General features: G+C 46.1%; 1 protein-coding gene across 1 annotated transcript in view; it reads right to left on the bottom strand.

Annotated features, from left to right (window-relative positions):
* LOC115102860 (calmodulin-regulated spectrin-associated protein 2-like) overlaps window positions 1-22,917 on the bottom strand; it is a 77,629-nt gene that overhangs the window by 27,781 nt on the left and 26,931 nt on the right. The window contains 2 exon segments of the mRNA XM_065005647.1: window positions 8,432-8,521; window positions 9,464-9,652. Coding sequence (XP_064861719.1) covers window positions 8,432-8,521; window positions 9,464-9,652 — 279 coding nt within the window.

Raw genomic sequence — 22,917 nt, 5'->3', positions numbered from 1 at the left:
ATTGGAGGGTAGGGGTGGGTTAGGGGCTGCACGTGGGTTAGGGTAGTGGTAAGGCGCCAGGGGAAGGGGAGGTATGGGGGAGAGGGAGAGGCTGATAGATGGACTTACAGGTACCAGTCTCCAATACCATTTGTCTGGAGCCTTGAGATAACAATGGACACGATGCCAACAAGAGGAAGAGAGGGGAAAGTCATTAGGCCTAGGAAGGCTCAGGTCTACTGTATCCACACACATCATCCTGTGGGACATGTTTATGTCTTTTTGACTTTTTTATTTGATTTAAATCATTGGTTCACGTGTCAATTAACTTCCCACAGTGGTCACAGTGACTCTTCTCCATCCAGACCAACGGGAGGTATGGAGCTGCAGCTGATAGACTCCCTATGCATCCTACTCAATATCAAATTACCCAGCAGCTACTGTGAGTGTCTCCTTTGTCACAACTGAAAGAGTACCCCCACCCCCAATCACTTCACAACACACTCTCTGTCATCAGATCAAGTTCAAAGACTCTTCACAGTCACACACACACACACGGCCCTTAAATTGAGACGGTCTGAGGCTTTCGTCTGAGAAAGGGATTGTTGTCTGTATTCGAGCTGTGACACTAAATCGACGCCCTCGTCCGCTTTCCAAACGGCACCCTATTCCCTATCTATTGCACTACTTTTGACCAGGGCTCATAAAGGCTCAGGTCAAAAGTAGTGCTCTATGTAGGTAAAAAGGGTGTCATATGGAACGTAGCCCCTCTTTACAGTGTGGTCTGTTCAGTGAACAGACAGCCCTGTCTGTGTTGACCCTGATAAAGGCAGTGATAGAGAGAGTTGCTTCTGACAGAGCATGTGCTCCAGCAGTTTATTAGGAGCTTACAGTTCTTCTCTGGCTGAGGCTAACAAGCACGTCAAGGCCTCCCTTCATTTTTTACTTTGAAAAGGGTAGTATGTGTGGGAAGGAAGGTATCGGTGTGTGTGTGTGTGTGTGTGTGATACGATCTCTCTCTTATTATATCATAGGCACAGTAGTAACTTTTTGATAAAAGGTCGTCTGATGTGATTTAGCTCCTGATGTAATTGTGCGGCTTCTCAATAGTTGCCCAGCTTAACGGAGTTAAGCTCTGATCACAAGATGCTTACAACATTTGCCAAAGGAAACAGTCAAAGGAAATGTATTGTTTGTTTACCCTTTATTTAGCCAGGTAAGTCTAATGATTTTTTACAGGGAAGTTCTGAGAACCACATGTTGAGCTTGGTGTGAGCCGTGGTTCAGTTGTAAATTCGGGAGGTGCCAGAACAAAAAGTGAGTGCCAGAGGGGGTGACCGGAACGCATAAAAGAAAAATCCCCTTTATAATAAAGCACTGCATGCATATCATGCATTTGCATAGAGCAGTAAGAGGCGCTTCCAGAACTTGCACACATGGGGACCATTGTTAATAGCCCAGGGTCAGGGGAAATGTGTCCTTTTATAAACGCATTTCATGCAGTTTTGCGTCATTTCACATGACTGGAGACTTTGGCAGAATCTTTTATACCGCCCAAAATGATGGAAATGACAGGCTACTATGACACTGACAAACTGAACATCTGAGATCAATAAAACGACCGTGTCTTGTGGAGACACATTTTGTAGGCTGCAATATGAGGAGGAAATTATAGTCCTACAAATGCTTTACAGTTTCACTGACTCACCCAATGATGCGCAGATCACTCGCCGGTGATGGCCGATGCGTTCGTGCCAAAAGCCTATCTTTCTCTTGTTTTACATTGTAAAACAATATTTGGAAGTTGATCAAATATTTTGGTAGCAGACAGATTAGTCTTCACTTTTCAGCAGGAGCCATTTGCTTTCCAACCTGTGTTTTGTCTCGCAATTGTATCTGAAATATTGGGAAAGGCCTGTTTTGTCTGCATGCTGTTCACTGACAGATTTGCAGTGCGTTCCGAACTGTAGGCTATGCCTTGTTATTGGGCTGCACACAATCCACAGCCAGGCTTTAAAAAATATACATTATTGATCCTCTGTGGCTAAATTACAGGCCTTCTCATGGTGTAGTAGGCTATTCTGAATTACTTCATTTCTTTCTGACCAGACAGTAGTTATTCTATAAATTTAGAAAATTAATTTCAATTTATCAGGGGTGCTGAAGCTCTGATTATATAAGGAAATAAATGACCAACGCTGGAGAGATGAGTTGTAGACTCGTCTATCAGAGCAGAGAGAGGGAGAGAGATCTCTTTCAGAGATACAGGCTCGCTTCTCACACAGCCACGGCCAGGCGTTGATCTCAAACGTAGGTTGCAATGTTGCGCAAACCATAAGCCCGGGCCGACCCAACCCAAATCAACTCTTAGAATATCAGGCCCGGACTGAAAACCAACTTTTTCACATGACTTTTTTTGGGGGGTTGTCAGGAGAACGAACAAAGAGGCAACTCTAATGAACTGATAGGAGTTTGGCTTTGGAACATTCTCAACACATTTAATGAACTTGACAAAAAAACTTCACCATAACATTTCGTACAGGTTTCCTCATGGTTTTATTTAATGCCATGTTCTCAAATTGTTCCGAGAATATTAGGAACATTTTCCATAAAAACCACAAGAACATTTAAGTTCAGAGAATGTTTAAAAAAATGTTATTTAAAACATTTAAAACATTTCGTTCTCAAAACATGAAGAAAACTTTTTTTTGTTACTTTTAGTAACATTTGAAGAATGCTCCAAGAAAGTTATTTAAAACATATACATTCCGTTCTCAGCATCTTGAACACACTTAACTCTCTTGTTAAGTGTGTTCAGGTGTGTTGGCTGCGCCCACTAATTGGCCCTACCTGATGTTAATGAATGCGTGTTTCCTTTGAAATGAGGTCTGTTTGAATAGACTAAAACAACTATTTATGTGTAAAAGAAAACATGGCATGGACTAATTCTATGGATAGAGAGCAGAAATAGGTTAAAATACCACTGATGCGTGTCACAAAAACTAAATGTGTTTGCATGTTTCCTATCTATGCTTGGAGTTCAACAAAGCGAACCCAAAATAAGCTAGCAGTGTTATTAACAGTGCTATCGAAAGTTTCAGTGAAAGTTTTTTAAGGAAGTTATTCAAAAACCTCCAAATAACCTAAAGTGTTATTAACGTTCACAGAGCATGAAAACTGTGAAGGAACAAGAGTAAAACGTTCTCAGAACCTCCCTGCAAACTAAAAATAAACCTTCCCAGAACATGTCCACTTCTGTTGTCAGATTTATTACATTTACATTTAAGTCATTTAGCAGACGCTCTTATCCAGAGCGACTTACAAATTGGTGCGTTCACCTTAAGACATCCAGTGGAACAGCCACTTTACAATAGTGCATCTAAATCTTTTAAGGGGGGTGAGAAGGATTACTTTATCCTATCCTAGGTATTCCTGAAAGAGGTGGGGTTTCAGGTGTCTCCGGAAGGTGGTGATTGACTCCGCTGTCCTGGCGTCGTGAGGGAGTTTGTTCCACCATTGGGGGGCCAGAGCAGCAAACAGTTTTGACTGGGCTGCGCGGGAACTGTACTTCCTCAGTGGTAGGGAGGCGAGCAGGCCAGAGGTGGATGAACGCAGTGCCCTTGTTTGGGTGTAGGGCCTGATCAGAGCCTGGAGGTACTGAGGTGCCGTTCCCCTCACAGCTCCGTAGGCAAGCACCATGGTCTTGTAGCGGATGCGAGCTTCAACTGGAAGCCAGTGGAGAGAGCGGAGGAGCGGGGTGACGTGAGAGAACTTGGGAAGGTTGAACACCAGACGGGCTGCGGCGTTCTGGATGAGTTGTAGGGGTTTAATGGCACAGGCAGGGAGCCCAGCCAACAGCGAGTTGCAGTAATCCAGACGGGAGATGACAAGTGCCTGGATTAGGACCTGCGCCGCTTCCTGTGTGAGGCAGGGTCGTACTCTGCGGATGTTGTAGAGCATGAACCTACAGGAACGGGCCACCGCCTTGATGTTAGTTGAGAACGATAGGGTGTTGTCCTGGATCCCGCCAAGGTTCTTAGCGCTCTGGGAGGAGGACACAATGGAGTTGTCAACCGTGATGGCGAGATCATGGAACGGGCAGTCCTTCCCCGGGAGGAAGAGCAGCTCCGTCTTGCCGAGGTTCAGCTTGAGGTGGTGATCCGTCATCCACACTGATATGTCTGCCAGACATGCAGAGATGCGATTCGCCACCTGGTCATCAGAAGGGGGAAAGGAGAAGATTAATTGTGTGTCGTCTGCATAGCAATGATAGGAGAGACCATGTGAGGTTATGACAGAGCCAAGTGACTTGGTGTATAGCGAGAATAGGAGAGGGCCTAGAACAGAGCCCTGGGGGACACCAGTGGTGAGAGCACGTGGTGAGGAGACAGATTCTCGCCACGCCACCTGGTAGGAGCGACCTGTCAGGTAGGACGCAATCCAAGCGTGGGCCGCGCCGGAGATGCCCAACTCGGAGAGGGTGGAGAGAGGATCTGATGGTTCACAGTATCGAAGGCAGCCGATAGGTCTAGAAGGATGAGAGCAGAGGAGAGAGAGTTAGCTTTAGCAGTGCGGAGCGCCTCCGTGATACAGAGAAGAGCAGTCTCAGTTGAATGACTAGTCTTGAAACCTGACTGATTTGGATCAAGAAGGTCATTCTGAGAGAGATAGCGGAGAGCTGGCCAAGGACGGCACGTTCAAGAGTTTTGGAGAGAAAAGAAAGAAGGGATACTGGTCTGTAGTTGTTGACATCGGAGGGATCGAGTGTAGGTTTTTCAGAAGGGGTGCAACTCTCGCTCTCTTGAAGACGGAAGGGACGTAGCCAGCGGTCAGGGATGAGTTGATGAGCGAGGTGAGGTAAGGGAGAAGGTCTCCGGAAATGGTCTGGAGAAGAGAGGAGGGGATAGGGTCAAGCGGGCAGGTTGTTGAGCGGCCGGCCGTCACAAGACGCGAGATTTCATCTGGAGAGAGAGGGGAGAAAGAGGTCAGAGCACAGGGTAGGGCAGTGTGAGCAGAACCAGCGGTGTCGTTTGACTTAGCAAACGAGGATCGGATGTCGTCGACCTTCTTTTCAAAATGGTTGACGAAGTCATCTGCAGAGAGGGAGGAGGGGGAGGAGGATTCAGGAGGGAGGAGAAGGTGGCAAAGAGCTTCCTAGGGATAGAGGCAGATGCTTGGAATTTAGAGTGGTAGAAAGTGGCTTTAGCAGCAGAGACAGAAGAGGAAAATGTAGAGAGGAGGGAGTGAAAGGATGCCAGGTCCGCAGGGGAGGCGAGTTTTCCTCCATTTCCGCTCGGCTGCCCGGAGCCCTGTTCTGTGAGCTCGCAATGAGTCGTCGAGCCACGGAGCGGGAGGGGAGGACCGAGCCGGCCTGGAGGATAGGGGACATAGAGAGTCAAAGGATGCAGAAAGGGAGGAGAGGGTTGAGGAGGCAGAATCAGGAGATAGGTTGGAGAAGGTTTGAGCAGAGGGAAGAGATGATAGGATGGAAGAGGAGAGAGTAGCGGGGAGAGAGAGCGAAGGTTGGGACGGCGCGATACCATCCGAGTAGGGGCAGTGTGGGAAGTGTTGGATGAGAGCGAGAGGGAAAAGGATACAAGGTAGTGGTCGGAGACTTGGAGGGGAGTTGCAATGAGGTTAGTGGAAGAACAGCATCTAGTAAAGATGAGGTCGAGCGTATTGCCTGCCTTGTGAGTAGGGGGGGAAGGTGAGAGGGAGAGGTCAAAAGAGGAGAGGAGTGGAAAGAAGGAGGCAGAGAGGAATGAGTCAAAGGTAGGCGTGGGGAGGTTAAAGTCGCCCAGAACTGTGAGAGGTGAGCCGTCCTCAGGAAAGGAGCTTATCAAGGCATCAAGCTCATTGATGAACCTGGAGGGCGATAAATGATAAGGATGTTAAGCTTGAAAGGGCTGGTAACTGTGACAGCATGGAATTCAAAGGAGGCGATAGACAGATGGGTAAGGGGAGAAAGAGAGAATGACCACTTGGGAGAGATGAGGATCCCGGTGCCACCACCCCGCTGACCAGAAGCTCTCGGGGTGTGCGAGAACACGTGGGCGGACGAAGAGAGAGCAGTAGGAGTAGCAGTGTTATCTGTGGTGATCCATGTTTCCGTCAGTGCCAAGAAGTCGAGGGACTGGAGGGAGGCATAGGCTGAGATGAACTCTGCCTTGTTGGCCGCAGATCGGCAGTTCCAGAGGCTACCGGAGACCTGGAACTCCACGTGGGTCGTGCGCGCTGGGACCACCAGATTAGGGTGGCCGCGGCCACGTGGTGTGGAGCGTTTGTATGGTCTGTGCAGAGAGGAGAGAACAGGGATAGACAGACACATAGTTGACAGGCTACAGAAGAGGCTACGCTAATGCAAAGGAGATTGGAATGACAAGTGGACTACACGTCTCGAATGTTCAGAAAGTTAAGCTTACGTAGCAAGAATCGTATGGACTAAAATTATTAAAATGATACAGTACTGCTGAAGTAGGCTAGCTGGCAGTGGCTGCGTTGTTGACTTTGTAGGCTAGCTGGCAGTGGCTGCGTTGTTGGCACTACACTAATCAAGTCGTTCCATTGAGTGTGATAGTTTCTAGCTGGCTAAATCGTTTTTCTAGTCAGGAAACGTGCTAGCTGGGTTACCACCTTTTTTGTGATTATATTCTTTGTTATCACAGTGAGTTGACTGTTTTTCAATGAGGAGATTTGATCTGGCCACTAAAGAGCATTTTAGGTTTGATCTTTGACCTCTCAGACAGGGTAGTGACTTGACACAGGTCACTGTGGGTGAGATGAGGACTCTCGTGTCTCTTTGTACTGTCAGCAGTAGACCAGAGGGATGACTCAGAATGTCACATAGGCCTTACATAACTAATGTCCCTGCAGTGCAGTCTGTCCCACTCGATCTCTGTTGCCCTCTCTCTGTCTTTCTCTCTGTCTGTCTGATGCTCTCTCTGTCTTTCTCTCTGTCTGTCTGATGCTCTCTCTGTCTTTCTCTCTGTCTGTCTGATGCTCTCTCTGTCTTTCTCTCTGTCTGTCTGATGCTCTCTCTGTCTTTCTCTCTGTCTGTCTGATGCTCTCTCGGTCTTTCTCTCTGTCTGTCTGATGCTCTCTCTGTCTGTCTGATGCTCTCTCGGTCTTTCTCTCTGTCTGTCTGATGCTCTCTCGGTCTTTCTCTCTGTCTGTCTGATGCTCTCTCTGCCTTTCTCTCTGTCTGTCTGATGCTCTCTCTGTCTTTCTCTCTGTCTGTCTGATGCTCTCTCGGTCTTTCTCTCTGTCTGTCTGATGCTCTCTCTGTCTTTCTCTCTGTCTGATGCTCTCTCTGTCTTTCTCTCTGTCTGTCTGATGCTCTCTCTGTCTTTCTCTCTGTCTGTCTGATGCTCTCTCTGTCTTTCTCTCTGTCTGTCTGATGCTCTCTCTGTCTTTCTCTCTGTCTGTCTGATGCTCTCTCGGTCTTTCTCTCTGTCTGTCTGATGCTCTCTCGGTCTTTCTCTCTGTCTGTCTGATGCTCTCTCTGTCTTTCTCTCTGTCTGTCTGATGCTCTCTCTGTCTTTCTCTCTGTCTGTCTGATGCTCTCTCTGTCTTTCTCTCTGTCTGTCTGATGCTCTCTCGGTCTTTCTCTCTGTCTGTCTGATGCTCTCTCTGTCTTTCTCTCTGTCTGTCTGCTGCTCTCTCTGTCTTTCTCTCTGTCTGTCTGATGCTCTCTCTGTCTTTCTCTCTGTCTGTCTGATGCTCTCTCGGTCTTTCTCTCTGTCTGTCTGATGCTCTCTCTGTCTTTCTCTCTGTCTGTCTGATGCTCTCTCTGTCTTTCTCTCTGTCTGTCTGATGCTCTCTCTGTCATTCTCTCTGTCTGTCTGATGCTCTCTCTGTCTTTCTCCCTGTCTGTCTGATGCTCTCTCGGTCTTGCCCCCAGTCTTGCTCTGTTCCACTGATTTTGCTCTCTCTCTCCCCTTTCTCTTTCTTGCTTGCTCTGTGTTGTGTGGGTCTCTGCTTCTCTCTCTGTCTTGCTCTCCCTTCCTCTTTTTTCTCCCTATCCCACTCTTTGTTGTCTCTGCTCCTCTCTCTCTCTCTCTAATAGTAGTGCAGCAGAGTCTCTTGCCAATATCTCTATACAGCTGACATGACACTGAGCTCATCTGTTCTTCTGTTAGCAGGGGAAATGTGTGTGTGTGTGTGTGTGTCGTTTGTGTCAAAGAGAAAACGAGAGCGAGAAAGAGAGGAGTGAAAGTGGCAAGAGCGAGAGAGAGAGAGAGAGAGAGCAGGAGAGAGACGGAAAGAAAACAATATTCTGCATCTGTATATTCAGTTCGTACTCGTGGAGTTGGAGAGGTTGGAGAGGGACCCTTGCTGTTGGGCCTGGGAGACCCTGTCCAGACTGTTATATCAGACCATGTCAACAGAGGGCAACGAGGGAGAGAAGTCAGAGCGTGTGTGTCAGTGTGTGTGTGTGCTTGTCAGTACTCACCCTCTGTGATGCAGTAGCTGTGCTCTCAGGGCAGGAGCTCTCTCTCAACCTCTGCTCCTCCACCAGAATCTCCCTGAGGTGCTCATTCACCTAGTGAGAGAGAGAGAGAGAGAGAGAGAGAGAGAGAGAGAGAGAGAGAGAGAGTGAGAGATTGGAGAAAGATAATGGATATTATTGAAGGTCACATTACCAATAAGGAATAAGGGGGAATGAATGTTTTGTTTTTGTGTGTGCAAGTGAGAAAGAAAGAGACCGATTACAGTCTCTCATGACAGACTAAATATCCTTGGTGGCAAGATTAAATTGACCATAATGTAGTTTAAAAAAACAGTCCTATGACTTCCATCATTCAGCCCATGAAAACATTGCAACCTCTCATAACCTCATAAATGATGCGCTCTAGCTCTAAGCCTTGTTGTGAAGTTGTACATGTACAACAAACATAAACCAAACTTCATGAGGGAAATAAAATCGTTCTCACTCTCACTAGATCTCACACCTAAACTATCGCCTACGGTAGCCTATCAAAACACATTTCCGGTAAAAAAATATATCTATATATATTTTTGAATAATTAAATCTTACTCCTGCGAGGAAACTAGTCAAATTAAGATCCCACATCTGTGGGCATGTGTATTCATGTCAATATGTGTGTTCGTCCATCCTCATATGTCTGCATGAGTGTGCATTTTTCCGTGACTATATTTGTAAGCGTGTGAATCTGTGTGTGAAGCATACGTGTGTGTACATGCGTGTCTGCATGTGTGTATCCGTCTGGCCTTGGGCTCGCAGCAAGGAGGAATGTTGTCAACAAGCTCAGATGGTAGCCGACAACAAGGAGCCAGAGTGTGTACTCTTTAGGATGTAGGATGCTGGGACATAACTAGGATGCCGACGGGAGGTACGCTAGCAACATTAGCATCAATACTAATGGTGTGTGTGTGTGTGTGTGTGTGTGTGTGTGTGTGTGTGTGTGTGTGTGTGTGTGTGTGTGTGTGTGTGTGTGTGTGCGCGAGCGTGTGTGTACCCTACCTTGTTGATCCAGGTGGTGACTGCGTCCTCTGTGTCGTAGGGCAGGTCCCTGATGTATCCGTCGGGGTGGGAGGAGAGGTCATTGGGAGGGGAGGAGAAGCGGTGGACGCAGGCCATCACCCGCTCCACACTCACCATCTCCACCGTGTACGCCGTCATCAGAGTGTCTATCAGGGCCAGGTGGGAACTCTGGGGAAGGGAGACGATGTTAGAATGGTCCATGTTGGTCCATGTTTTCTCAGAGACGGGTGATAGAATGGATGCTCAGAGAGGACACCATCATCAATGTTTTCACAGAAAACATTACATCCCTCTTCCAGTCACACCAAAATAAAAAGCTAATAGATTCCCATCTAAGGTCAAATGCAGGTCACATAAAACCCCCGGGCATGTTCAGTATTTATGAAAACATTAACGGATGTCATAAATGGGGAACCGTGTAAATGTGTGTCTTAGTGTGTGTTAGTCCTAGAACAGTACGAAGCATGACATTCTGCTGGCCTTTCCAATCCCATTCCAGGGCGGTCAGAACAGCTAGCAGCTCTCCCTCCCCTTCCTCTTCCTGCCTCTTCAGAGGTCTGGCCCACTCTAACATCTTCTAATGTGTGTGTTTACTTCCTGGTGTGACACAGGTCAGCTCTGCCGTTCAGCACGGATTCAGATGGTTACTACTGTGGTAAGAAGAGCTGCTCTCCAATCAGTTTATTAAAGACGGCACTCTGTTATTCCAACAATACTATGCTTTAAACTACTGAAGCACAACTAACGGCACCAAGCAACAAAACAGAGAAACACAAAAACACAACAGACCTCTCTATTCATGACCCCATAGAGACGCTTATATAAGAGACTGTTTACACGTAGTGTGGCCCTGTGTTTCCAAAGAGAGAGAGAGAGACCGAGAGAGGGAGAGGGGGAGAGACTGACACAGACAGAGAGAGAGAGAGAGAGGGGGGAGGGAGAGGGGGAGACAGACTGACACAGACAGAGAGAGAGAGAGAGAGAGAGAGAGAGAGAGAGACACAGACAGAGAGAGAGAGAGAGGGAGAGGGGGAGAGACTGACACAGACAGAGAGAGAGAGAGAGAGAGAGGGGAGGGAGAGGGGGAGACAGACTGACACAGACAGAGAGAGAGAGAGAGAGAGAGAGAGAGGGGGAGACAGACTGACACAGACAGAGAGAGAGAGAGAGGGAGAGGGGGAGAGACTGACACAGACAGAGAGAGAGAGAGAGAGAGAGAGAGAGAGAGAGGGGAGACAGACTGACAGAGAGAGAGAGGGGGAGACAGACTGACAGAGAGAGTGAGAGAGAGAGAGAGAGAGAGAGAGGAGAGGGGAGACAGACTGACAGAGAGAGAGAGAGAGAGAGAGAGAGAGAGAGAGAGAGAGAGGGGGGGGAGACAGACTGACAGAGAGAGAGAGAGAGAGAGAGAGAGAGAGAGAGAGAGAGAGACTGACAGAGAGAGAGAGAGAGAGAGAGACTGACAGAGACAGAGAAAGACAGAGTCCAACTGACCAATTTTATAGGATTCAGTATCTCAAAAAAATGATCCAAGATCGCATGCATTTTCTAACATCACCCTTTCAAGAATGAAGAACTGCTTCATCTGATGCATCATAATGCATGTATTCACATCCCTCCACGTAGTCCACATTTGTTGTGTTATAGACGGAATTTCAAACGGATTCGCTTTTTCCTTCACTGGCCCACACAAAATACCCTATAATGTCAAAGTGGAATTATGTTTTTAGATTTTTTTTAAACAAATGAACTTAAAATGAAAAGCTGAAATGTCAATAAGTATTTAACCCCTTTGTTATGGAAAGCCTAAATAAGTTCAAGAGTTAAAAAAGTGCTAATTAATACAGTATTCATGGTGCCGCTTGCACAGTCACTACAAAGATACAGGGGTCCTTCCTAACTCAGTTGCCAGAGAGGAAAATATATTTTATTGTGAAACAAACAAGAAATAAGACAAAAAAACAGAACTTGAGCGTGCTTAACTATTCACCCCCCCCAAAGTCAATACTTTGTAGAGCCACCTTTTGCAGCTATTACAGCTGCAAGTCTCTTGGGATATGTCTCTATAAGTTTGGTACATCGAGCCACTGCGATTTTTGTCCATTCTTCAAGGCAAAACTACTTCAGCTTCTTCAAGTTGGATGGGTTCCGCTGGTGTACAGAAATCTTTAAGTCATACCACAAATTCTCAATTAGATTGAGGTCTGGGCTTTGACTAGGCCATTCCTAGACATTTAAATCTTTCCCCTTAAACCACCCGAGTGTTGCTTTAGTAGTATGCTTAGTGTCATTGTCCTGCTGGAAGGTGAACCTCCGTCCCAGTCTCAAATCTCTGGAAGACTGAAACAGGTTTCCCTCAAGATTTTCCGTGTATTTAGCGCCATCCATCATTCCTTTAATTCTGACCAGTTTCCCTAACCTCTCGAGCCAGCTAGGGTGTGGAAGCCAACGAGCTGGCTAGGCACCCCCAGTTCCATCGGTGGCGACCCAGAGCCGATGCCACCACACCAACCGGAACGCCAGTACTCCCCGATGCTTCGTGTGATGGCTTCTGCATTCTGTCACATGGGATGATGCTGGAGAGACGTGGCAGGTACGGGGAGTCAGGCTCTTCTGTTCTGACTGACAATTCCAAGAGTTTTACTTTACCATCCAGAAATCCAGTCTGGATTTAAACCAATGGCCTTACAGACTAGAAGTGCAGCTGTGAGATTTTAGTCCTAGACCCTTCTGAACCCACTGACGTTATTTACATAAATCCACTAATCGTAAATGTTTTTAAGTTGTTCTTTAAATGTATTTTATTTGATTTATTTTACCCCCTTTTTCGTAGTATCCAATTGTTGTAGTAGCTACTATCTTGTCTCATCGCTACAACTCCCGTACGGGCTCGGGAGAGACGGAGGTTTGAAGTCATGCGTCCTCCGATACACAACCCAACCAGCCGCACTGCTTCTTAACACAGCGCGCATCCAACCCGGAAGCCAGCCGCACCAATGTGTCGGAGGAAACACCGTGCACCTGGTGTTTTTTTTTTATCACTTTGGTGCAAGTATGTGGTACATTTTCACAACTCTTAGTACAAAATTCAAAACAGATCATCAAAAAGACGTGTGCTCCGGGCATGTGCTGACCAACTGGCAGGTGTCTTCACTGACATTTTTAACATGTCCCCGATTGAGTCTGTAATACCAACATGTTTCAAGCAGACCACTATAGTCCCTGTGCCCAAGAACACAAAGGTAACCTGCCTAAATGACTACAGACCCGTAGCACTCACGTCAGTAGCCATGAAGTGCTTTGAAAGGTTGGTAATGGCTCACATCAACACCATTGTCCCAGAAACCCTAGACCCACTCCAATTTGCATACCGCCCAAACAGATCCACAGATGATGCAGTCTCTATTGCACTCCACAGTGCCCTTTCCCACATGGACAAAAGGAAGAGAATGAGAATGCTATTCATTGACTACAGCTCAGCGTTCACCACCATAGTGCCCTCAAAGCTCATCACTAAGCTAAGGATCCTGGGACCAAACACCTCCCTCTGCAACTGGATCCTGGACTTTCTGACGGGTCGCCCCCAGGTGCTGAGGGTAGGCAGCAACACATCTGCCACGCTGATCCTCAACACTGGAGCGCCACAGGGGTGCATGCTCAGTCCCCTCCTGTATTCCCTGTTCACCCATGACTGCATGGCCAGGCACAACTCCAACACCATCATTAAGTTTGCAGACGACACAACAGTGGTAGGCCTGATCACCGACAACGACGAGACAGCCTATAGGGAGGAGGTCAGAGACCTGGCCGGGTGGTGCCAGAATAACAACCTATCCCTCAACGTAACCAAGACTATGGAGATGATTGTGGACTACAGGAAATTGAGGACCGAGCACACCCCCATTCTCACCGACGGGGCTGTAGTGGAGCAGGTTGTGAGCTTTAAGTTCGTTGGTGTCCACATCAACAAAAAACTAGAATGGTCCAAACACACCAAGACAGCCGTGAAGAGGGCACGACAAAGCCTACTCCCCCTCAGGAAACTAAAAAGATTTGGCATGGGTCCTGAGATCCTCAAAAGGTTCTACAGCTGCAACATCGAGAGGATTGGTTGCATCACTGCCTGGTATGGCAATTGCTTGGCCTCTGACCGTAAGGCACTACAGAGGGTAGTGCCATCCAGGACCTCTACAACAGGCGGTGTCAGAGGAAGGCCCTAAAAGAAGACCCCAGCCACCCCAGTCATAGACTGTTCTCTCTACTACCGGATGGCAAGCGGTACCGGAGTGCCAAGTTTAGGACAAAAAGGCTTCTCAACAGTTTTTACCCCCAACCCCTCTTTTTAAGCTGCTGCCACTCTCTGTTTATCATATATGCATAGTAACTTTAACTATACATTCATGTACATACTACCTCAATTGGGCCGACCAACTAGTGCCTCCGCACATTGGCTAACTGGGCTATCTGCATTGTGTCCCACCCGCCAACCCCTCTTTTATGCTACTGCTACTTTCTGTTCATCATATATGCATAGTCACTTTCACCATATCTACATGTACATACTACCCCAATCAGCCTGACTAACCAGTGTCAGTATGTAGCCTTGCTACTTTTATAACCTCGCTATTGTATATTGCCTTTCTTTTTACTGTGGTTTTATTTCTTTACTTACAGTACCTATTGTTCACCTAACATATTTTTTGCACTATTGGTTAGAGCCTGCATTTCACTGTCTACACCTGTTGTATTCCGCTCACGTGACAAATAAACGTTGATTTAATTTGAAAATACAATTGACGATTACAATACAGGTGGAAGATGTATGATCTGCATGATTGTACCACCCTCCTTCAGGCCATGGATGAGGTATGTAATGATTTCAATCCACACATACAGTACCAGTCAAAAGTTTGGACACACCTACTCATTCAATGGTTTTTCCTTATTTTGACTATTTTCTACATTGTAGAATAATAGTGAAGACATCAAAACTATGAAATAGCACATATGGAATCATGTAGTAACCACAAAAGTGTTCTTCAAATCAAAATATTTTTATTTATTTGAGATTCTTCAAAGTATCCACCCATTGCCTTGATGACAGCTTTGCACACTTTTGACATTCTCTCAACCAGCTTCACCTGAATGCTTTTCCAACAGTCTTGAAGGAGTTCCCACATATGCTCAGCACTTATTTGGACTCTGCGGTCCAAATAACCCTTACACAGCCTGGAGGTGTGTTGGGTCATTGTCCTGTTGAAAAACAAATGATAGTCCCACTAAGTGCAACCCTGACGGGATGGTGTATCGCTGCAGAATGCTGTGGTAGCCATGCTGGTTAAGTGTGCCTTGAATTCTAAATAAATCACTGACAGTGTCACCAGCAAAGCACCCCCACACCATCACACCTCCTCCTCCATGCTTCACAGTGGGAACCACACATGCGGAGATCCTCTGTTCACCTACTCTGCATCTCACAAAGACACTGCGTTTGGAACCAAATATCTCAAATTTGGACTCATCAGACCAAAGGACAGATTTCCACTGGTCTAATATCCATTGCTCGTATTTCTTGGCCCAAGTTAGTCTCGTCTTCTTATTGGTGTTCTTTAGTAGTGGTTTCTTTGCAGCAATTCGACCACGAAGGCCTGATTCACGCAGTCTCCTCTAAACAGTTGCTGTTGAGATGTGTCTGTTACATTTATTTGGGCTGCAATCTGAGGTGCAGTTAACTCTGATGAACTCTGCAGCAGGTCTTCCTTTCCTGTGGCAGTCCTCATGAGAGCCAGTTTCATCATAGCGCTTGATGGTTTTTGCAACTGCACTTGAAGAAACTTTCAAAGTCTTTGAAATTTTACGGATTGACTGGCGTTCATTTCTTAATGTAATGATGGACTGTCACTTCTCTTTGCTTATTTGAGCTGTTCTTACCACAATATGGACTTGGTCTTTCACCAAATAGGGCTATCTTCTGTATACCACCCCTACCTCGTCACAAGACAACTGATTAATTAATTCCACAAATGATCTTTTAACAAGGCACACCTCTTCATTGAAACGCATTACAGGTGACTAACTCATGAAGCTGGTTGAGAAAATGCAAAGAGTGTGCAAAGCTGTCATCAAGATGGCTACTTTGAAGAATCTCAGATATAAAATATAATTTGATTTGTTGAACACTTTTTTGGTTACTACAAGATTACATATGTGTTATTCATAGTTTTGCAGTCTTCACTAGTATTCTACAATGTAGAAAATTTAAACAAATTAAGAAAAACCCTGCAATGAGTAGGTGTGCCCAAACGTTTGACTGGCACTGTATGTCAGGATTGGATTCACCATGCCAAAAGGTTCCCCCCCAGGTACATGAACAATGAGGATATTTACTGTGATTTTGACAGGCTTGATACAAACTAGTGCCTGCTAAACTTTGTTTGTTTCATTTATTTCATTTGATTACGTTGTTAAAGATGTCTTCAATGATCACACCTTTCACACCCCAGACAGTCAACCCGACAACACGCCCCTCAGGGAGAATCCCCTCGGGGTCGGTAGAGGCTACTGAAGAACTGAAGAGACGGGATAACGCATCAGGCTTGGTGTTCTTAGAGCCCGGACGATAAGAAATAACGAACTCGAAACGAGCGAAAAACAGCGCCCAACGAGCCTGACGCGCATTAAGTCGTTTGGCAGAACGGATGTACTCAAGGTTCCTATGGTCAGTCCAAACGACAAAAGGAACGGTCGCCCCCTCCAACCACTGTCGCCATTCGCCTAGGGCTAAGCGGATGGCGAGCAGTTTGCGGTTTCCCACATCATAGTTACGTTCCGATGGCGACAGGCGATGAGAAAAATACGCGCAAGGGTGAACCTTGTTGTCAGAGAGGGAGCGCTGGGAAAGAATGGCTCCCACGCCCACCTCTGACGCGTCAACCTCGACAATGAACTGTCTAGAGACGTCAGGTGTAACAAGGATAGGTGCGGATGTAAAACGCTTCTTGAGGAGATCAAAAGCTCCCTGGGCAGAAACGGAGCACTTAAAGCACGTCTTGACAGAAGTAAGGGCTGTGAGAGGAGCTGCCACCTGACCGAAATTACGGATGAAACGACGATAGAAATTCGCGAAGCCGAGAAAGCGCTGCAGCTCGACGCGTGACTTAGGGACGGGCCAATCGATGACAGATTGGACCTTAGCGGGATCCATCTTAATGCCTTCAGCGGAAATAACAGAACCGAGAAATGTGACGGAGGAGGCATGAAAAGAGCACTTCTCAACCTTCACATAAAGACAATTCTCTAAAAGGCGCTGGAGGACACGTCGAACGTGCTGAACATGAATCTGGAGTGACGGTGAAAAAAATCAGGATATCGTCAAGGTAAACGAAAACAAAGATGTTCAGCATGTCTCTCAGGACATCATTCACTAATGCCTGAAAGACAGCTGGAGCGTTAGCGAGGCCGAACGGCAGAACCCGGTATTCAAAGTGCCCTAACGGAGTGTTAAACGCCGTTTTCCACTCGTCCCCTTCCCTGATGCGCACGAGATGGTAAGCGTTACGAAGGTCCAACTTAGTGAAAAACCTGGCTCCCTGCAGGATCTCGAAGGCTGAAGACATAAGGGGAAGCGGATAACGATTCTTAACCGTTATGTCATTCAGCCCTCGATAATCCACGCAGGGGCGCAGGGACCCGTCCTTCTTCTTAACAAAAAAAAACCCCGCTCCGGCGGGAGAGGAGGAGGGAACTACGGTACCGGCGTCGAGAGCTACAGACAAATAATCTTCGAGAGCCTTACGTTCGGGAGCCGACAGAGAGTATAGTCTACCCCGGGGGGGAGTGGTTCCCGGAAGGAGATCAATACTACAATCATACGACCGGTGCGGAGGAAGAGAGGTGGCCCTGGACCGACTGAACACCGTGCGCAGATCGTGATATTCCTCCGGCACCCCCGTTAAATCACCAGGCTCCTCCTGTGAAGAAGAGACAGAGGAAACAGGAGGGATAGCAGACATTAAACACTTCACATGACAAGAGACGTTCCAGGAGAGGATAGAATTACTAGACCAATTAATAGAAGGATTATGACACACTAGCCAGGGATGGCCCAAAACAACAGGAGTAAAAGGTGAACGAAAAATTAAAAAATAAATGGTCTCGCTATGATTACCAGAGATAGTGAGGGTTAAAGGTAGCGTTTCACGCTGAATCCTGGGGAGAGGGCTACCATCCAAAGCGAACAAGGCCGTGGACTCCCCTAACCGTCTGAGAGGAATGTCATGTTCCCGAGCCCAGGCTTCGTCCATAAAGCAGCCCTCCGCCCCAGAGTCTATCAAGGCACTGCAGGAAGCTGCCGAACCGGTCCAGCGTAGATGGACCGACAAGGTAGTACAGGATCTTGAAGGAGAGACCTGAGTAGTAGCGCTCACCAGTAGCCCTCCGCTTACTGATGAGCTCTGGCCTTTTACTGGACATGAAGTGACAAAATGACCAGCGGAACCGCAATAGAGACAGAGGCGGTTGGAGATTCTCCGTTCCCTCTCCTTAGTCGAGATGCGGATACCCCCCAGCTGCATAGGCTCAGCACCCGAGCCAGTGGAGGAAGATGGTAGTGATGCGGAGAGGGGGGCAACGGATAACGCGAGCTCCCTTCCACGAGCTCGGTGACGAAGATCAACCCGTCGTTCTATGCGAATAGCGAGTTCAATCAAGGAATCCACGCTGGGAGGAACCTCCCGGGAGAGAATCTCATCCTTTACCTCCGCGCGGAGACCCTCCAGAAAACGAGCGAGCAAAGCCGGCTCGTTCCAGTCACTGGAGGCAGCAAGAGTGCGAAACTCGATAGAGTAATCTGTTATGGATCGATTACCTTGACATAGGGAAGACAGGACCCTGGAAGCTTCTTCCCCAAAAACAGAACGATCAAAAACCCGTATCATCTCCTCCTTAAAGTCCTGATACTGGTTAGTACACTCAGCCCTCGCCTCCCAGATTGCCGTGCCCCACTCACGAGCCCGTCCAGTAAGGAGAGATATGACGTAGGCGATACGAGCTGTGCCCCTGGAGTAAGTGTTGGGCTGGAGAGAAAACACAATATCACACTGGGTGAGGAACGAGCGGCATTCAGTGGGCTCCCCAGAGTAACACGGCGGGTTATTAATTCTGGGCTCTGGAGATTCGGGGACCCTGGAAGTGGCCGGTGGATCGAGGCGGAGATGGTGAATCTGTTTCGAGAGGTCGGAGGCTTGGGCGGCCAGGGTCTCAACGGCATGTCGAGCAGCAGACAATTCCTGCTCGTGTCTGCCTAGCATCGCTCCCTGGATCTCGACGGCTGAGTGGAGAGGATCCGACGTCGCTGGGTCCATTCTTGGTCAGATTCTTCTGTTATGCGGGTGAGAGAGGACCCAAAAGCGCTTTAACAGAAACAGAGTCTTTTAATGTCAAAACACAGGGAAGACATAGATCCTCTTCAGATGTATCGATTGACAACATAGACAACCCGCAGAGAGGGCGACAAACAAATTATAACGTCCTCTGATCTTAACAGGAGAGTCCCCTTCTAGCAGCAGAGGAGAATAGCAGGGTTAGCGCCGACAGACTGCTGGTCTCTCCGGGTAGGCGCGGGTAGTAGAGGACAGAGGTACCTGATCACATGTAGCATCTGATGAAGAGGCAGATTACGACAGGACAGGACAAGGGTGAAGCAAACGAGAATCTGACAAAGACAGAAGCAGAAACAGAGAGAGAAATAGAGACCTAATCAGAGGGAAAAAAGGGAACAGGTGAGAGAGAGTAAACGAGGTAGTTAGAGGAGATGAGGAACAGCTGGGGGAAGGAAAGGGAGAGAAGGTAACCTAATACGACCAGCAGGGGGAAACGAAGAGAAGAGAAAGAACAGGAACAAGACATAACATGACAATACATGACACTTAGTCACTTAATGTTCACATATCTGGCATTACTCATCTCATATGTATATACTGTATTCTATTCTATGGTATCTTAGTCACTTAATGTTCACATATCTGGCATTACTTATCTCATGTGTATACACTGTATTCTATAATATTCTACGATAATGTATTGACCTAATAATGCTTACATATCTTGCAATACTCATCTCAAACAGTTGAAGTTAGAAGTTTACATACACTTGGGTTGAAGTCATTAAAACTTATTTTTCAACAACTCCACAAATTTCTTGTTAATTAACAAACTATAGTTTTGGCAAGTCGGTTATGACGTCTACTTTGTGCATGACACAATTCATTTTTCCAACAATTGTTTACAGACAGATTATTTCACTTACAATTCACTGTATCATAATTCCAGTGGGTCAGAAGTTTGCATACTGTCACGTTCTGACCATAGTTCTTGTGTGTTTTCCTTGTTTTAGTGTTGGTCAGGACGTGAGCTGGGTGGGCATTCTATGTTGTGTGTCTAGTTTGTCTGTTTCTGTGTTTGGCCTGATATGGTTCTCAATCAGAGGCAGGTGTTAGTCATTGTCTCTGATTGGGAACCATATTTAGGTAGCTTGTTTTGTGTTGGGGTTTGTGGGTAATTGTTTCCGTGTCCGTGTCTGTTTCACCACACAGGACTGTTTCGGTTTTCACATTTATTGTTTTGTATTTTGTGTAGTGTTATCGGTTATCGTCTTTATTAAAGATGTTTAACACTAACCACGCTGCGCTTTGGTCCTCTCCTTCCCAGGAAGAAAGCCGTTACAGATACACTATGTTGACTGTGCCTTTAAACAGCTTGGAAAATTCCAGAAAATGATGTCATGGCTTTAGAAGCTTATGAGGCTAATTGACATAATTTGAGTCAATTGGAGGTGTACCTGTGGATGTATTTCAAGGCCTTCCTTCAAGCTCAGTGCCTCTTTGCTTGACATCATGGGAAAATCAAAAGAAATCTGCCAAGACCTCCAAATTTATTTTGTAGACCTCCACAAGTCTGGTTCGTCCTTGGGAGCAATTTCCAAACGCCTGAAGGTACCACATTCATCTGTACAAACAATAGTACGCAAGTATAAACACCATGGGACAATGCAGCCGTCATACCGCTCAGGAAGGAGACGCGTTCTGTCTCCTAGAGATAAACGTACTTTGGTGTGAAAAGTGCAAATCAGTTCCAGAACAACAGCAAAGGACCTTGTGAAGATGCTGGAGGAAACAGGTACAAAAGTATCTATATCCACAGTAAAACGAGTCCTATATCGACATAACCTGAAAGGCCGCTCAGCAAGGAAGAAGCCACTGCTTCAAAACCGACATAAAAAAGCCAGACTACGGTTTGCAACTACACATTGGGACAAAGATCGTACTTTTTGGAGAAATGTCTTCTGGTCTGATGAAACAAAAATAGAACTGTTTGGCCATAATGACCATCGTTATGTTTGGAGGAAAAAGGGGGAGGCTTGCAACCCGAAGAACACCATCCCAACCGTGAAGCACGGAGGTGGCAGCATCATGTTGTGGGTGTGCTTTGCTGCAGGAGGGACTGGTGCACTTCACAAAATAGATGGCATCATGAGGGTGGAAATTGTGTGGATATATTGAAGCCACATCTCAAGACATCAGTCAGGAAGTTAAGCTTGGTCGCAAATGGGTCTTCCAAATGAACAATGACCCCAAGCATACTTCCAAAGTTGTGGCAAAATGGCTTAAGGACAACAAAGTCAAGGTATTGGAGTGGCCATCACAAAGCCCTGACCTCAATCCTATAAAAAAAATTGTGGGCAGAACTGAAAAAGCTTTTGCGAGCAAGGAGGCCTACAAACCTGACTCAGTTACACCAGCTCTGTCAGGAGGAATGGGACAAAATTCACCCAACTTATTGTGGGAAGCTTGTGGAAGACTACCCAAAACATTTGACCCAAGTTAAACAATTTAAAGGCAATGCTACCAAATACTTATTGAGTGTATGTAAACTTCTGACCCACTAGGAATGTGATGCAAGAAATAAAAACTGAAATAAATCATTATCTCTACTATTATTCTGACATTTCACACTCTTAAATTAAAGTGGTGATCTAACTGACCTAAGACAGGGAATTTTTACTACGATTAAATGTCAGAAATGTTGAAGAACTCAGTTTAAATGTATTTGGCTTTGGTGTATGTAAACTTCTGACTTCAACTGTATATGTATATACTGTGTTCTCTATTATTTTACTGTATCTTAGTCCGTTCCACTCTTGACATCGCTCGTCCATATGTATAGTCTGTATTCTCTACTATTCTACTGTATCTTAGTCCGTTCCACTCTGACATCGCTCGTCCATATGTATAGTCTTAATTCATTCCTACTTAGATGTGTGTATTGGGTATATGTTGTGTAATTTGTTAGATATTCCTTGTTAGATATTACTGCACTGTCGGAGCTAGAAGCACAAGCATTTCGCTCCACCGGTAATAACATCTGCTAATCACGTGTATATGACCAATAAAATTATTTAATTTGTTTGAAACTCCATCTGTAACACAACAAAATGTGGAATAAGTCGACCTTGCTTTTTCTGCTATTGGATTAACTGATTGTTAAAATAACTACATTGAGAAGATGTCATTATTTTATATGTTGGTGTTAAAATGAATGTACTCATCATATTTCACTGTAAACCTCTATTTTGGATCAGTGGTTTTGTGGTGAAAGATGTCTACAAACAAAGGTTTAAAAAGTGTTACCAGTTTGGAGTACTAAGAGTTTCCCTTTTCCATTCACCTTATGAAAATAGTAGGAACAGCCATTCCGGACCATGAGTCCTTGTTTTCCATTCACCACATCCTTATGAAAATAGTAGGAACAGCCATTCCGGACCGTGAGTCCTTGTTTTCCATTCACCACATCCTTATGAAAATAGTAGGAACAGCAAATTCCGGACCGTGAGTCCTTGTTTTCCATTCACCACATCCTAATGAAAATAGTAGGAACAGCAAATTCCGGACCATGAGTCCTTGTTTTCCATTCACCACATCCTTATGAAAATAGTAGGAACAGCCATTCCGGACCGTGAGTCCTTGTTGAAAAGGTTGTTTTCTACAACATGATGATGATAATATTACAGCAAAATCTTCTATAGTATTTGACCTTTTCTGTACTATTGAATAACAATTTCAAAGGGTTGTTTTCAAGGCTTTACATTGTTGCTGAGGAATGGTACTGTCATGCTAGATCGCTCAGGAGGGATGAGTTTTAAACTGTGGGTATTAGGCTGCTTACAGTAGCTGGGATCTCCTCTGGAATAAAAACAGTGCTGGTGTTGATAGTAAAGCATGGATTTAAAAGCCTTAGATCCCCTCATAAAGAGATCTGCCGTGTGTGTGTATGTCTTCAGAGTCAGCTCTAATGGCACTAAACCATTGACTGGTGACAGTAGCACCTAAAAAGGCTTTGATTTGACCAGACACAGATATTACTGGTCATAGTGAGAG

This window comes from Oncorhynchus nerka, linkage group LG20, assembly GCF_034236695.1.
Source record: "Oncorhynchus nerka isolate Pitt River linkage group LG20, Oner_Uvic_2.0, whole genome shotgun sequence".
Lineage (NCBI taxonomy): Eukaryota > Metazoa > Chordata > Actinopteri > Salmoniformes > Salmonidae > Oncorhynchus > Oncorhynchus nerka.
This window is presented reverse-complemented; position numbering and strand designations above follow the sequence as displayed.